The sequence below is a fragment of the Urocitellus parryii genome, chromosome 3 (assembly GCF_045843805.1).
Source record: "Urocitellus parryii isolate mUroPar1 chromosome 3, mUroPar1.hap1, whole genome shotgun sequence".
In the NCBI taxonomy this organism is placed as follows: Eukaryota; Metazoa; Chordata; class Mammalia; order Rodentia; family Sciuridae; genus Urocitellus; species Urocitellus parryii.
Genome location: NC_135533.1, coordinates 154,717,209 through 154,730,186, shown reverse-complemented (window position 1 = coordinate 154,730,186; position 12,978 = coordinate 154,717,209). Strand labels below are relative to the sequence as shown.

Below are 12,978 nucleotides of genomic sequence, written 5' to 3'. Positions count from 1 at the left end.
GGTACTGTAAATTTCTCCCTGCTGCCACCCACACTCAAGGGGTGATCCCAAACCTCAGCATTGGGAGTATAAGTGGCCTCAGCTTTAGGAAAAAAAACCAACAGTTAAAGGACCCAGGGCTGAGGCAGGCCTGGCTACTGTCTTTGCCCTTCATCACCCACGGGAAGGAAAAAGGCTTATGTGTTACTTTCCCCAGATTGCTCCTTGAGAATGCTGTCAAGTGGTTGTCACCACTTTTTCTGAACAGAAAGTTATTGCAGGAGTCATTTGTGCAGATATAAAGGTGTTAGTAGGGATATAAAGGTGAATGACAAACTCATTGCTCTCTTGTTGCTCACCTTTTTGCCAGAGGTGAATACACAAAGAACCTGAGTGCTCTTATCTGTCCAGAACTTCAGTGTAAAACAGTTCTGGGAATTTTCTCAGTCATAGAAGTACCTGGAATTCAGAGAAAAGAATGAGTCCTTCATGGGACATGGGTTATTTAAATTACCTTGGGTGTCACTTTGTAAAAGGTGTTCACCAATCCATCTTCTCACCTCCACTGCTCTGGAAGCTCAGAAGCCAGAAGACTTGCCAAGTTCATCTCAGGATGCCTGGCATGTCTTAAGTCATGGTCTGTTGGGCATGGTGGCACAAGTCTGAGGTGCCACTTACTTGGAAGACTGAGGCAGGAGGCCGAGGTGGGAGGATCTTTTGAGCCTGGGAGGGCCAGCTGTGCTACATGAGTGAGACTGTCTTAAAAAAAAAAAAAATCACAGTCTAATGATATCTCTCCCTTTTAACCCTGAGGACTTTTAGCCATGTGCTGGGTAAGTCAGTTTCTCACAAAACTCTTGAGACCTTGTGATGGGGTATCTCTGTCCAGCCTCTACCACTCCTTTGAAAGCTCATAGAGCTGTTATCCCTACTGCTACTGCACTTTTCCTTAAACACCCTTTCCTCCCCACAATGAACCCCTCCATGACTCAGTGTTTAAAGCTCCGCTGCAGCATCTACTCCTCTGGAAAGCATTCATTCCCATAATTAAGGACATGCTTCTGTGGGAGCCAAGCCTAGCATGTAGCCATAGCTATGGGGTAGCACCAACTCATGCTGTGGACCATGTCTAATGCTCCTTTGCACCCTTCCCAGCTGTACAATGCTAGTGAGAGCCTGAGGAACAGAGCCCTGTAGAGTCAGGGTGTACAGACATCCTTCATAGGCGGGAGCCTAGCAGCAGTGTAGTAGGTGTCCACGAGTAGAGGACTGGTAAACAGAATTAGTCTCCTAGTCTTACAGGGCTGGGGTGCTTTTTCCTGTGTCTCTCCAGGGAACAGAAGGCCAAGAGGAACAGCCAGTGGGTGCCCACCCTGCCCAACAGCTCCCATCATCTGGATGCTGTGCCATGTTCCACCACAATCAACAGGAACCGCATGGGCCGGGACAAGAAGAGAACTTTCCCCCTTTGGTGAGGAAATGCTGCTATGTAGATTCCATGTCTGTTCCTCAGCGACTTTCAGTCCCCTTTCCAGAGAATACTATGCTGTGACATTGTGTTTTTCCCATCATGCTACATTGCTGCCTCCTCCTCCTTGAGAGACTATTTTTCCCTGACTCCCAGGACTTGTCCCTGGCTTTCCTCAGTCTCCCTGGCTCTGCCTGTTTTGATACTTTCACTTTTTTCCTCCTCATTTCTCCAGTATCTCAGGCATCTTCCCAGGAGTTCGTCCTTTCCTCTGCCCTCCATTTTTTACGAGCTGGCCACTGCCAGTCTGTTGTCCACATGACTCTCACTATATCAGTTCCCTGTGACTGCTAGAACTAACCACCATTAACTGGGTGATTTAAAGCAGCACAGGTTCTATTCTTTTGCAGTTCTGTAAGCCAAGAATCTAAAATCATTTCAGTAGGCCAAAATCAAGGTTTGGGCAGAGCTGTGTTCCCTTTGGAGATTCTAGCGGCAAATCTGTTCCTCGTCTCTTCTGGCTCTGGTGGTGATCATTTCTTGGCTTATGGCCACATCACTTCAGTCCTTGCCTCCTTGGTCACATGGCCTTTCCCTTTGTGTGTGTGAAAGGTCCCTCTGTTTCTTCTTAGAAGGACACTGATATAATATAGGACCCAGCTGGATAATCTCTCAGGGTCCTTCACTTAGTCACATTTGCAGTCTCCTTTTTTGGGCCCACATGAGATAATGGTCACAGGTTTTAGAGATTAGAACATAGATATCTTGGGGAACATTTTGCAGGTTTCTATCCCCATTTTTGTCTCTGAGGCCCAGACCTCCCTGACCACCACCCTTTTGTCCTTAGCCAGGCACTTGGTAACTGCAAACTTCTCTATGTGAGATTTGGTGTTCATCTTTCCCCTTGCTCAGGCCAAAAGCCTTGCATTCTTTCTCATCTCCTTCCTTTTTCTCACATCACAAGTCTAGTCTTTGCAGTTTATTGCACAAACCCCTGAATTTCTGGAATTGGGCCACCTTTGGCCAGCTTCCTCTCAGGTCTCATGGGAATTTGCAGCATCCTCTCCTTTTCTCCTCGTTTTGCATTTTGAACTCTGCAGTCAGCATGGGCCTCTGCTTGGACAAACTTTATTGCAGCTCAAAGAATCCTCCAGACTCCCAGTTACACTCAGAGCAGAGGCATGAGTTCACCACCACCAGCCAGGCCAGCAGAGGCCTGGTCTGGTAGTGGTGCCACTGTGCTGTGCTCTGCATCACTTACCCTGCCTCAGAACCACGACCTCCTTTTTGCTCTCAAATGTCCCAGGACTGTGCCTTGCACTTTATTCTGCTGGAGCTCACTTTTAGTAGCATCTGCAAGGCTCATCCTTACCCCACTCATCCTCCCTTTTCCCCCATTCCCTTCTTTTTTCTTTCTTTCCTACCTTCCTTCACTTCTCCCTCCCTTCCTCTCCCTTCCTTCCCATTTCATACTTGAGTGTCATCTCCCCCTTGCAAGTGGGCACTCCTCTCTCCAGCATTCCTACCCGTTTCCCTGTCTGTGTTCCCCCAGAGCACTCATCCCTTGCAATTGGGAGTGTTTTCCTCATTGGTCTGTCATCTGTTTCCCTAGCTCTCTGAAGGCAGTTCACAGTCTGAGAGGAAGAAGACAACTGAGGCTTCTGCTCTATCCTGTCACCAACATGCCTGCTCTGTCTTTTCCCTCTTTATCTTCCTATAATACATCAGTTTCTTGCTCAGAATCTTCCTGGAACTCCCTCAGGGCAAGAGCCAGATTTTGCATCCTGAGATTGAGAACTGTCATCACTTTGACACCCATCAGCTTTGTGGTGTTCTCCAGTACTACTCTCCCATGTGATCTCTCTCTACCTTCAGCAGTCTGTTTGCTGCTCCCTTTGCAATTCATCCATTTTCCTATCTCTTGGCCTTTCCTTGGGTATTTCCTCTTCTGGAAATGCCCTTCTTCTTTCCCATAGTTTTCTTTGAATGTTCTATTTGGGGCTTAAATATTCCATTAGAGTACATCTAGACCTTGTTCCACTTTCAGAGTCAGCAGCTTCCTGTCCCTTCCCTGTGCATCCATGAAGTGTGCATCTCTACCCTGTTGCAGCATTATCTGCAGACAGGCGGATACTTGTCATTTATGGCCCCTCCAGTCCCTATTCAATTCTGGCCTTGGGACCTCTGCTGTACTCACTCATCTGTGCTGCCTCAGTGTTAAGTGAAGGTCCTTATAAGAAGTGGTCTTTCCCCTCCAACCCATTTACAGTGATCCAACAGTACAGAGGAAAGCAAAAACTCACATGCTTGGGGCCACAGGCACAGGGATGCATAGTTTCCTGGCTGACTGCTGTTGCCATTTCACTTTCAGCTTTGATGATCACGACCCAGCTGTAATCCATGAGAATGCATCCCAGCCTGAGGTACTGGTGCCCATCCGGCTGGACATGGAGATCGATGGGCAGAAGTTGCGGGATGCTTTTACTTGGAACATGAATGGTATGTGGGTGGTTGATTTGGGCAGGACCTTATGTGCAAATAACTCCTTTTCCCACCATCTGCTGTCTGGTGGATTTTGGACCTGACATTCAGAGCATTGGGGCATAGTTCTTAAGGGTGTGGACTCTGAGTTCATCCTGGTTCTGCCACAGTACCCTATTCCTGTGGGCTAGGCATGTGTGTTAGGCTGTTTTCTGTTGCTGTAACAAACTACCTGAGAGTGGGTAATTTATAAAGAAAAAGAGATTTACTTTGGCTCATGGTTCTGGAGGCTGATGTGTCTGAGATCAGGCAATTATAACCTGTCAGCTTCTAGTGAGTGCCTCATGCTGTTTCAATTCATGGCAGTACAAGGGGAAGTGTGTGAAAGAGACAAAGCAAGGGGTGGACTTGCTTTAAAACAATCCACTCTTGTAGAAATTAAGCCAATCCCACAATGGTCAGAACTCACTGGAAAAAGCCATTCATCCGTTGGTAAGATCTCTAACTCTGTGACCCAAGCACCTTCTACTAGGCCCCACCTACCAACCCTACTGCATTGAGGACCAAGCCTCAATGTGAGTTTTGGTGAGCATAAACCATATTCAAATTGTAGCAGTATATGAGCTTCAAGCTCCTTCACCAGGTGAGCTTGAGTAGTTAAAGGGCCCTGGCAGGGCAGACTGCCAGTCCCCAAATGACAAAGATGCTGCTCAAACAGGGTTTAGACACCTGGCCCTTCCCATACCTTCCCTTCATCCCTGTTCACCACCCTCTTTCACAAAGCACATGTGTGTTCTCATGCCTCTCTCCTTACCTCTTCAGACATCTTTAAGTTGTGGGCAGATGCCAGCTCTTCTTGAGGTTCTGCTATTTCAACAAAACTCTTGGTATAAATATAGACAGGTTAAGAGGAAATATGCCCTAGAGTGTTTAGGGTGCTTCTCCCATTTGAGAAGGAGGATTCTGTATGTGTTTACTTTCTTCTTTATATTTTTTCTAAATTTGTCAAGACTTTTTTGTTGTTTCCTTGTGATGCTGGGGACTAAACCTGGGACCTCATGCATGCTAGGAAAATGTTCTACCACTGAGCTAAATCCCAACCCTTCTGTTAGATGTTTTAAAATAATCATATTACATATATTCAAACAAGAAGCGGTATCATTTTTAAGTGGATAAAAGTTTAAAATTACCAGGATCTCATTATTAATATTTTTAGTTTTGCCTTTTCTTTTTTGGTCATTTCTGCATACATGTATTAATATAGTTGTAATTACAGCATAAGTATTGGAATTTTCAGGTTTTTTTTTTTTCCCATTTATAAAGACCTTCCTTGTTTCTTTCATCTTCTTAATTGGTGCAGAATTTTCTGTTGAGTTGAAGTGTCTTATTTTCCTGGAACTCCCCTGTTGTAGATGTTTCCATGGCAGATAGCGTATTCATTTATGACATTTCTCTCCCAGAGGGGATTTCCTAAGGAGAATGTGAGAGGTTGTTGCTATGTGGCTGTCAAGAGCTTTCTGGAAGGATCAGGCTGCTTCCTTCTGTCATTCCCAGACATTTGGCATTCCAGATCTGAGTTCAAGGGCCTTTACTCAGTTCTGGGAATAAGTCTTGCAGGCCAAGTTTCAATCTTCTAAAGCCCATAGATTATCTAGTGAGGGAGGACATTGGCAAGGGGTTCCAGGAGATTGTATTGAGTATAGATGGTGCAGGTACATATCACTGATGAGTCCCCTGCATAGGGCTAAGGCAGACGATGAGTACTAAGCCACTGCTGGTGCTACACAACATCCGTTCCCTGCTTATCTCAGCTGGCCTTTGTCATAGTTTATATTAGCTTCCCATTACTATAATAAAACTAAGGTAATCAACTTATAAAGAGATAAGATTTATTTTGGCTCACAGTTTTAGAGGTTTCAGTCCATGATTGATTGACCCTGTTGTTTTGGGCCCATGGTTGCACAACATTACATGATAGAGCAAAAGCCATTCACCTTGTGACAGGGAAGCAAAAGATAAAGGACAATCCACTTTGAGGTCATACCCCTAGCAATCTAAAAACCTCCCATTGCCCCCTACCCCGTTTTTTGCATTTTTTAAATTGATAAGTTATAATTAAACAATGGTGGGATTTGCTATGCCATATTCATACATGCACATGGCCACCTCTTTTAAGTTTCCACCATCTCCTGATAATGCCATTTAGGAACTATGCCTTTATTGGGTCTTTAAAAGACATTCCAGATCAAAACTATAGCATAGTTATTTGTTAATTAATTTCTTTCCCTCTGTATTTCAGCCTCTTGAGGGCAGGGACCTTATTTTTTAGTTTTTTAAAATTTCTTGTCATAGGTAGACACAAATTTCTGTTTATCTATTTGACTATTTATTTATTTATTTGTCTGTTTGTTTATTTATATTGTGGTGCTGAGAATTGAACCCAGTGCCTCACACATGATAAACAAGCACTCTACCACTGAGCTACAGCCCCAGCCCAGGGACCTTGTTTTTATTGTTGCTTTTCTTATGGCACTTACTGTAAAACCTAGCCCAATGTAGGAACTTAGTTGTCCAAATTGAATATATATTGTCCTGCTACTTTTCTTTCAAAACACATAGAAAGATCCTTTGTTTGTTTATACCCTCACTCTGTTCCAGAAGGGATGTAAGATAGGTTGCATAAGGACACTAGATACAAAAGATTAGTTTAAATGAAAAAGTTTTTAAGAAAAAGGAGAAAATGAAAGTAAGCAATATAAGAGGAAGCCAGGGCTCTGGTTCATATTCAAATTGTAGTCAGCATACATTGCTGAGATGTTGGTATTGCTCTCAGGTCTTTAGAAATAGATGGAAACATACATGAATGATCAGTTTCACAATTCTCAGTATGGTCAAGAGTAGAAGCAGCCTTTGTTTCAGAAGAAACAGTATCACAAATAGTACTTAAGTCCAGGAGAAACTTTCCCCATGACCCTTGGAAAAGATACAGTATTACATAATGAAAAGCAGCATCAATCTGTGTCCCCACAAGTTTCACTGGGCTGTTCTTCATAGGAGTCCTCATGTAAAATACAATAAACACTGAAGGTAATTTAGTATAACTATGTGGAGAACCAAAATAGTGTCCTGCAGACTCTTCCTCTGCGTTGGGTGCTATGTAGTATATATTAGAGCCATAGCCAGGGCTAGGGTTATGGCTCGGTGGTAGAGCACTTGCCTAGCATGTTTGAGGTACTGGGTTTGATTCTGAGCACTACATATAAATAAGCAAAGTCCAGTGACAACTAAGAAGGAGAACAAAAAAAAAAAAAAAAAAAAAGAGCCATAGCTGGGTGCAGTGGCACATGCCTGTAATCAGCTTGGGAACCTGAGGCATGAGGATTGCGAGTTCAAAGCCATTCTCAGCAATTTAGTGAGGCAGTAAGCAACTTAGTGAGATCCTGTCTCTAAATAAAATACAAAAAAGGGCTAGGGGTGTGGCTCAGTGGCTAAGTGCCCCTGGGTTCAATCCCCAGTGCCAAAAAAATAAAATCACTGGTGGTTAAGATGCTAAAATTGCTGTTGAATTGCTGTGTTTTTAGTTATATTTATTTACTTTGAAAATATAAAGCAAAAACAAAACTGAAAGGAAAAAATCCACAATTATATTGGAGATTTCAATAGCCCTCTCTCAGCAACTGATAGAACAGATGTAAAGAAAATCAGCAAGATTATATAAGAACCTGAAAACACCATCATGACAGAATTTGTTGAGCATGGATAGTACACTCCAATACAGCTGAATATGCATTCTTTTTAAGTGCCAATGAAATATATGTCATATAAACCTATCACATGTAATAAACCCTAACAAATTTAATAAGAGATTTGAAACCATATAGAATGTGTTCTCCAAATTTACAAATTAAACAACATACTTCTAAATAATTCATGCTTCATTAATTCATGGATTAGAAATAAAAATACAACATACCAAATTTGTGGAATTCAACTAAAATAGGGCTCTGAGGATAATCTTAAGCACTAGTGCATATAATAGAAGACAGGAAAAACTTCAAATCAGAATTCTAAGTTCCCATCTTAAGAACTGAGAAAAGCAGCTGGGGATATAGCTAATTGATAGAGTGTTGCCTCACATGCCCAAAGCCCTGGGTTCAATTCCCAGCATCACAAAAAAAAAAAAAAAAAAAAAAAAAAAAGAACTGAGAAAAGCAAATAAAACAAAAGCAAGGGGAAAAAAGGGATGTAATAGGGCAGAAATCATTGAAATGTAGAAAAAAATAGAGAAAATTCATGAAATAGCTGATATTTTGAAAGATCATTAAAATTGGTAACTTCTAGCAAGACTTAAGAGAAATATGAATTACCAATATCAGGAATGAAATACATTAGTACAGACCTTGCAGATATCAAAAGAAAGGAAATACTACAGTTGTACACACATATAAACTCAAAGCTTGCACAAAAATGATCAAATCCTTGCAAAACACAAACTACCCCAGTTCACCCAATATCATAGATAATTTGAACTGCCCTATAACCATTAAGGAAAAAGAATTTGTAATTTAAAAGATCCTAAAAGGCCAGGCACGGTGACACACACCTGTAATCCCAGCAGCTCTGGAGGCTGAGGAGGATTGCAAGTTCAAAGCCAGTCTCAGCTATAAAGCAAGGTACTAAGCAATTCAGTGAGACCCTGTCTCTAAATAAAATACAAAATAGGGCTGGGGATGTTACTCAGTGGTGAGTGCCCCTGAGTTCAATCCCTGGTATTCCCCATACACACACACACAGGAAAAAAAAACCTCCTAAAAGGCCTGGGTTTATAGCTCATTAGTGTACTTATCTAGCATGTTCAAGTCTCTGATTCCCAGCACTGCCAAAAAAAAAAAAAAAAAAAAAAAAATCCCAGTAAAGAGGTTTACTCCAGGTATGCAAAGATGGATTCAGTGTATTAACAGACTAAAGAAAAATCATGTGATCATATCAATTGATGCAGAAAAACATTTGATAGATTCAACATCTGATCATGATAAAAGCTGTCAGAAAATTAAGAATAGTAGGAACCTTCCTCTATTTGATGAAGAGCATCTACTGAAACAAAAACAAAAAGCTGGCTGGCTGCCCTGGTGCACTCCAGTAATCCCAGTGGCTCTGGAGCCTGAGGCAGGAGGATTGTGAGTTCAAAGCCAGCCTCAGAGACATCAAGGCACTAAGCAACTCAGCAAGACCCTGTCTCTAAATAAAATTCAAAATAGGGCTGGAGATGTGGCTCAGTGGTCACGTGTCCCTGAATTCAATCCCCAGTACCAAAACAAAACAAACAACAACAACAAAACACTGAATTCTTTGTCTAAAATCAAGGACAAGGCCAGGATATCTGCTGTCACTACTCTTACTTAGCATAATGCTGGAAGTTCTTGCTAGTACAAGAAGGCAAGAAAAGGAAAGAAAAGCCATACAGATCAGAAAGGAAAACATAAAACTGACCCTATTTACAAGATGATATGATTGTATATGTTGAAAATCGCAAAGGGTCTGTAAAAAAACACTTAGAACTAATAGTTAAGGTCATCAAGATCAGAGGATATATAAGATAAATATAAAAATTGATTGTATTTAAAAAACATGTTGACACTGAAATTTAAAATATTTTAAATATATTTAAAAATATATTACTGCCATGGTTTGGATGTGATTTGTTGCCCCACAGTTCATGTGTGGGAAGTGTGACCCTCAATGTTGCAGTATTGGGGTGCTGGAGCTTTAATAGGTGGGGTTAATGGAAGGTGATTAGGTCATGGGGGTGCTGCTCTTGGAAGGGACTAATGCTGGTCTCATAGAATGAATTAATTCCCTTGAGACTGGGTTATTATAAAAGAGCAAGATTAGCTCCTTCCTGGTCTCTGGCCATGTGATCCCTTCTACAAACACTCCCACCATTGGCCGTCCATCATAAGGCTCTCAGCAGAGTTGAGCAGAAGCAGGTGCCATGCTCTTGTACCTCTGACACAGAGCTAAATAAACCTCTTTTTTTAATAATATCTTCACAGCCTCTTTTTTTTTCATATATATTTTGTTTAGTTGTCAATGAACTTTATTTTTTTTTAAATTGAAGAATTGAACCCAGTGCCTCACACGTGCTAGGCAAGTGCTCTGAGCCACAACCCCAGCCCCCTCTGTTGTTTTTTTATAGCAACAAAACATGGTCTACTATAATTACCATTTATAATTACTCAATAGCAAAAAGAATATTTTAGGAGTAAATATATATATATATGTCTTGTATGCCAGAAATCTTTATAAAACACTGATGAAAGCAAATTTTAAAAATCTAAGCAGAGAGACATACGGTGTTCATTGATAAAAGACTCAAGATGTCAATTCTTGCTAAATTTATATAGAAGTTTAATGCAATTCCTCTGAAAATCCTAGCAAGATTTTTGTTTTGACAAGATTATCCTAAAATTTCTATTGAAAGTCAAAGGAACTAAAAAGCTAAATCGGTTTTGCAAGAGGAGAATAAAGTTTATGCTAAAGCCTACACATGAATGTTCATAGTGGCTTCATTCATAATAGCCAGAAAGTGAAAACAGACCTGATGTCCTTCAGTGGTTGAATAAATAAAATGTGATCCCTCCATACCATGTAATGCTACCTGACAATAAAAAGGAAATGACAACCTGGATATATCTCCAGAGAATTTTGTTGAGTGAAAAAAATGTAATCCCCAGCCAGGTATGGTGGCACTCAAAAACCTGTAATTCCAGCAAATAGGGAAGCTGAGGCAGTTGAAAGCCAGCCTAGATAACTTAGCAACACCTTGTTTGAAAAAAATAACATTGGGGATATAGCTCAATGGTAAGGTGCCCCTGGGTTTAATTCACCGTAACACACACAAAAAGGTGATCCCCAAAGGTTATATACAATATGATTCCATTTATATAACATTCTTGAAATAACAAAAATTATAGAAATGGAGATTAGTGGTTGCTAGGGATTGAGGAGAGGGTGGGGAGGTGGTTACAAAAGGGCAACATTAGGGATCCCGATGGTGATGGAAATGTTCTAGATCTTGACTATACCAGGTTCCTGGTTGTGAGATTATACTCTGGTTTTATAAGTTGTTATCCCTGGGAGAAAGCCCCAGGGACATGGAGGAAGAAATATTTGCTGGATGAGGGCCAAAAAGGAAGGATACTTATGTGCTTTGTCTTCCACTCCCAGTGTCCTGGGGGTCCCCCTCAGTTCTCTAATCATCCACATCTGGATTCAGGGAGGTTTAGCAGAGATGGAGAGTCCCCAGGAGGCTAAGTTTGAACGGTGAGATGAAGCCCTATAGTCTGTTGTGATGCCTTCGTACTCCATTGATTTCAGAGAAACTCATGACCCCTGAGATGTTTTCAGAAATCCTATGTGATGATTTGGATTTGAACCCACTCACGTTTGTACCAGCCATTGCCTCTGCCATCAGACAGCAGATCGAGTCCTACCCGACAGACAGCATCTTGGAGGATCAATCTGACCAGCGTGTCATCATCAAGGTAGGTGACTCCTTATCCTGGGCTGAAGGGAAGTGTATTGTAGGGTGCTGAGTGTACATTAAGGTCTTGGCAAAAGCCTATCTTTGGGTTCTTTGCTATGGGACAGGGCTTCTGGGAGCGATCTTTCAGACAACACATGATTCTGTTTCTCCAGGCAGGGGCAGGCTGACCTCTCAGATTAAGGTATCACATTCTAGGCAGATTCAGGTGATGTTGCTCTAATACTACCAGGCACTGAGCAAAGTCTGGTTCAAAGGAGATGAAGGCTGCCTGTGGGCAGAGCAGGAAGCTCTTGGTAAAGTGGGCAATCATCTGGTGGATTGGGCCAAGTCCAGAGATAATTTAAGACTCAGTAGTACTTCACTGCACATATATAACACATTTTGCTTATTCATTCATCCATCAGTGGGCACTTGGGTTGCTTCCATATTCTGGCTATTGTGAATAATGCTGCTATGAACAAATGTGCATATGTGTCTATGTTCCTGCTCTCAATTCTTTGGGTTACATACCCACAAGTAGAATTGCTGGATCTTATGGTAATCTATTTTTAATATTTTAAAGATATTTTGAAGGACCACCAAACTTTTTTCATTGCAGTTTTACCAATTTACATTCCAACCAACACTGTACAAGAGTTCTATCAAATCCTTTACCTGTTTCAAACTGGGTTTTTGCTGAGCTTAATAAGTTCTCTATTTTGAATATCAAGGATATCAATCCCTTATCAGATACGTAATTTGTAAATATTTTATCCCATTCTGTGGGTTGCCTTTCTACTCTGTGATAGTGTCCTTTGATGTATAAAAGTTTATTTATTTATTTATTTATTTGCCTTGCTTGGGATTGAACCCAGAGCTCCAGACATGCTAGGCAAGTGTTCTAATACTGAGATACATTCCCAGCCCCAAAGTTGAATTTTGATGACATCAATTTGACTAATTTTCATTTGTTGCTTGTACTTTTGGTCTCATCATATCTCAGAATCTCAGCCAGATCCAATGTCACAAATGTTTCCTTCTCTGTTTTCAGCTAGTAGTATTGATTCTTAACATTTAGATCTTTCATCTGGGTTTGTTTTGTTTTTCTCAGTACTTGGGATTGTACCTACGGATCTGCATATGCTAGGCATGTGCTTTACAACTGAACGACTTCTTTGTAACTTTTCATCCATTTTGTGTTCATTTTTATATATAATACTAGGTAAGAGTCCGATTTCATTCTTCTGCATGTAGATATCTAGTTTTCCCGCAACATTTATTAAAAAAGACTGTCCTTTCTCCACTGAATGTTCTTGGCACACTTGTCAAATTTGATCATATATGTGAGGGCTTATTTCTGGACTGTCCATTCTCTTCCATTGGTCTATATGTCTGTCTTTATTTCAGTACCACATTGTTTTGATTATTGTAGCTTTGTAGTAAATTTTGAAATTAGGATGGGACTTCTTCCAGTATCATTCTTCTTTTTCAATATTGTTTTGGTTGTTTCAATGTCCCTTAGATT

At 41.1% G+C, this 12,978-nt stretch overlaps 1 protein-coding gene across 2 annotated transcripts in view; it reads left to right on the top strand.

The window, feature by feature from the left end:
- The window catches only part of Smarcb1 (SWI/SNF related BAF chromatin remodeling complex subunit B1), a 32,322-nt gene that overhangs the window by 7,152 nt on the left and 12,192 nt on the right, over window positions 1-12,978 (top strand). For both annotated transcript variants that reach the window (XM_026381244.2, XM_026381243.2), the window contains exons 4-6: window positions 1,313-1,450; window positions 3,819-3,946; window positions 11,306-11,472. In XM_026381244.2, coding sequence (XP_026237029.1) covers window positions 1,313-1,450; window positions 3,819-3,946; window positions 11,306-11,472 — 433 coding nt within the window. The remainder of the gene's footprint in view (window positions 1-1,312; window positions 1,451-3,818; window positions 3,947-11,305; window positions 11,473-12,978) is intronic.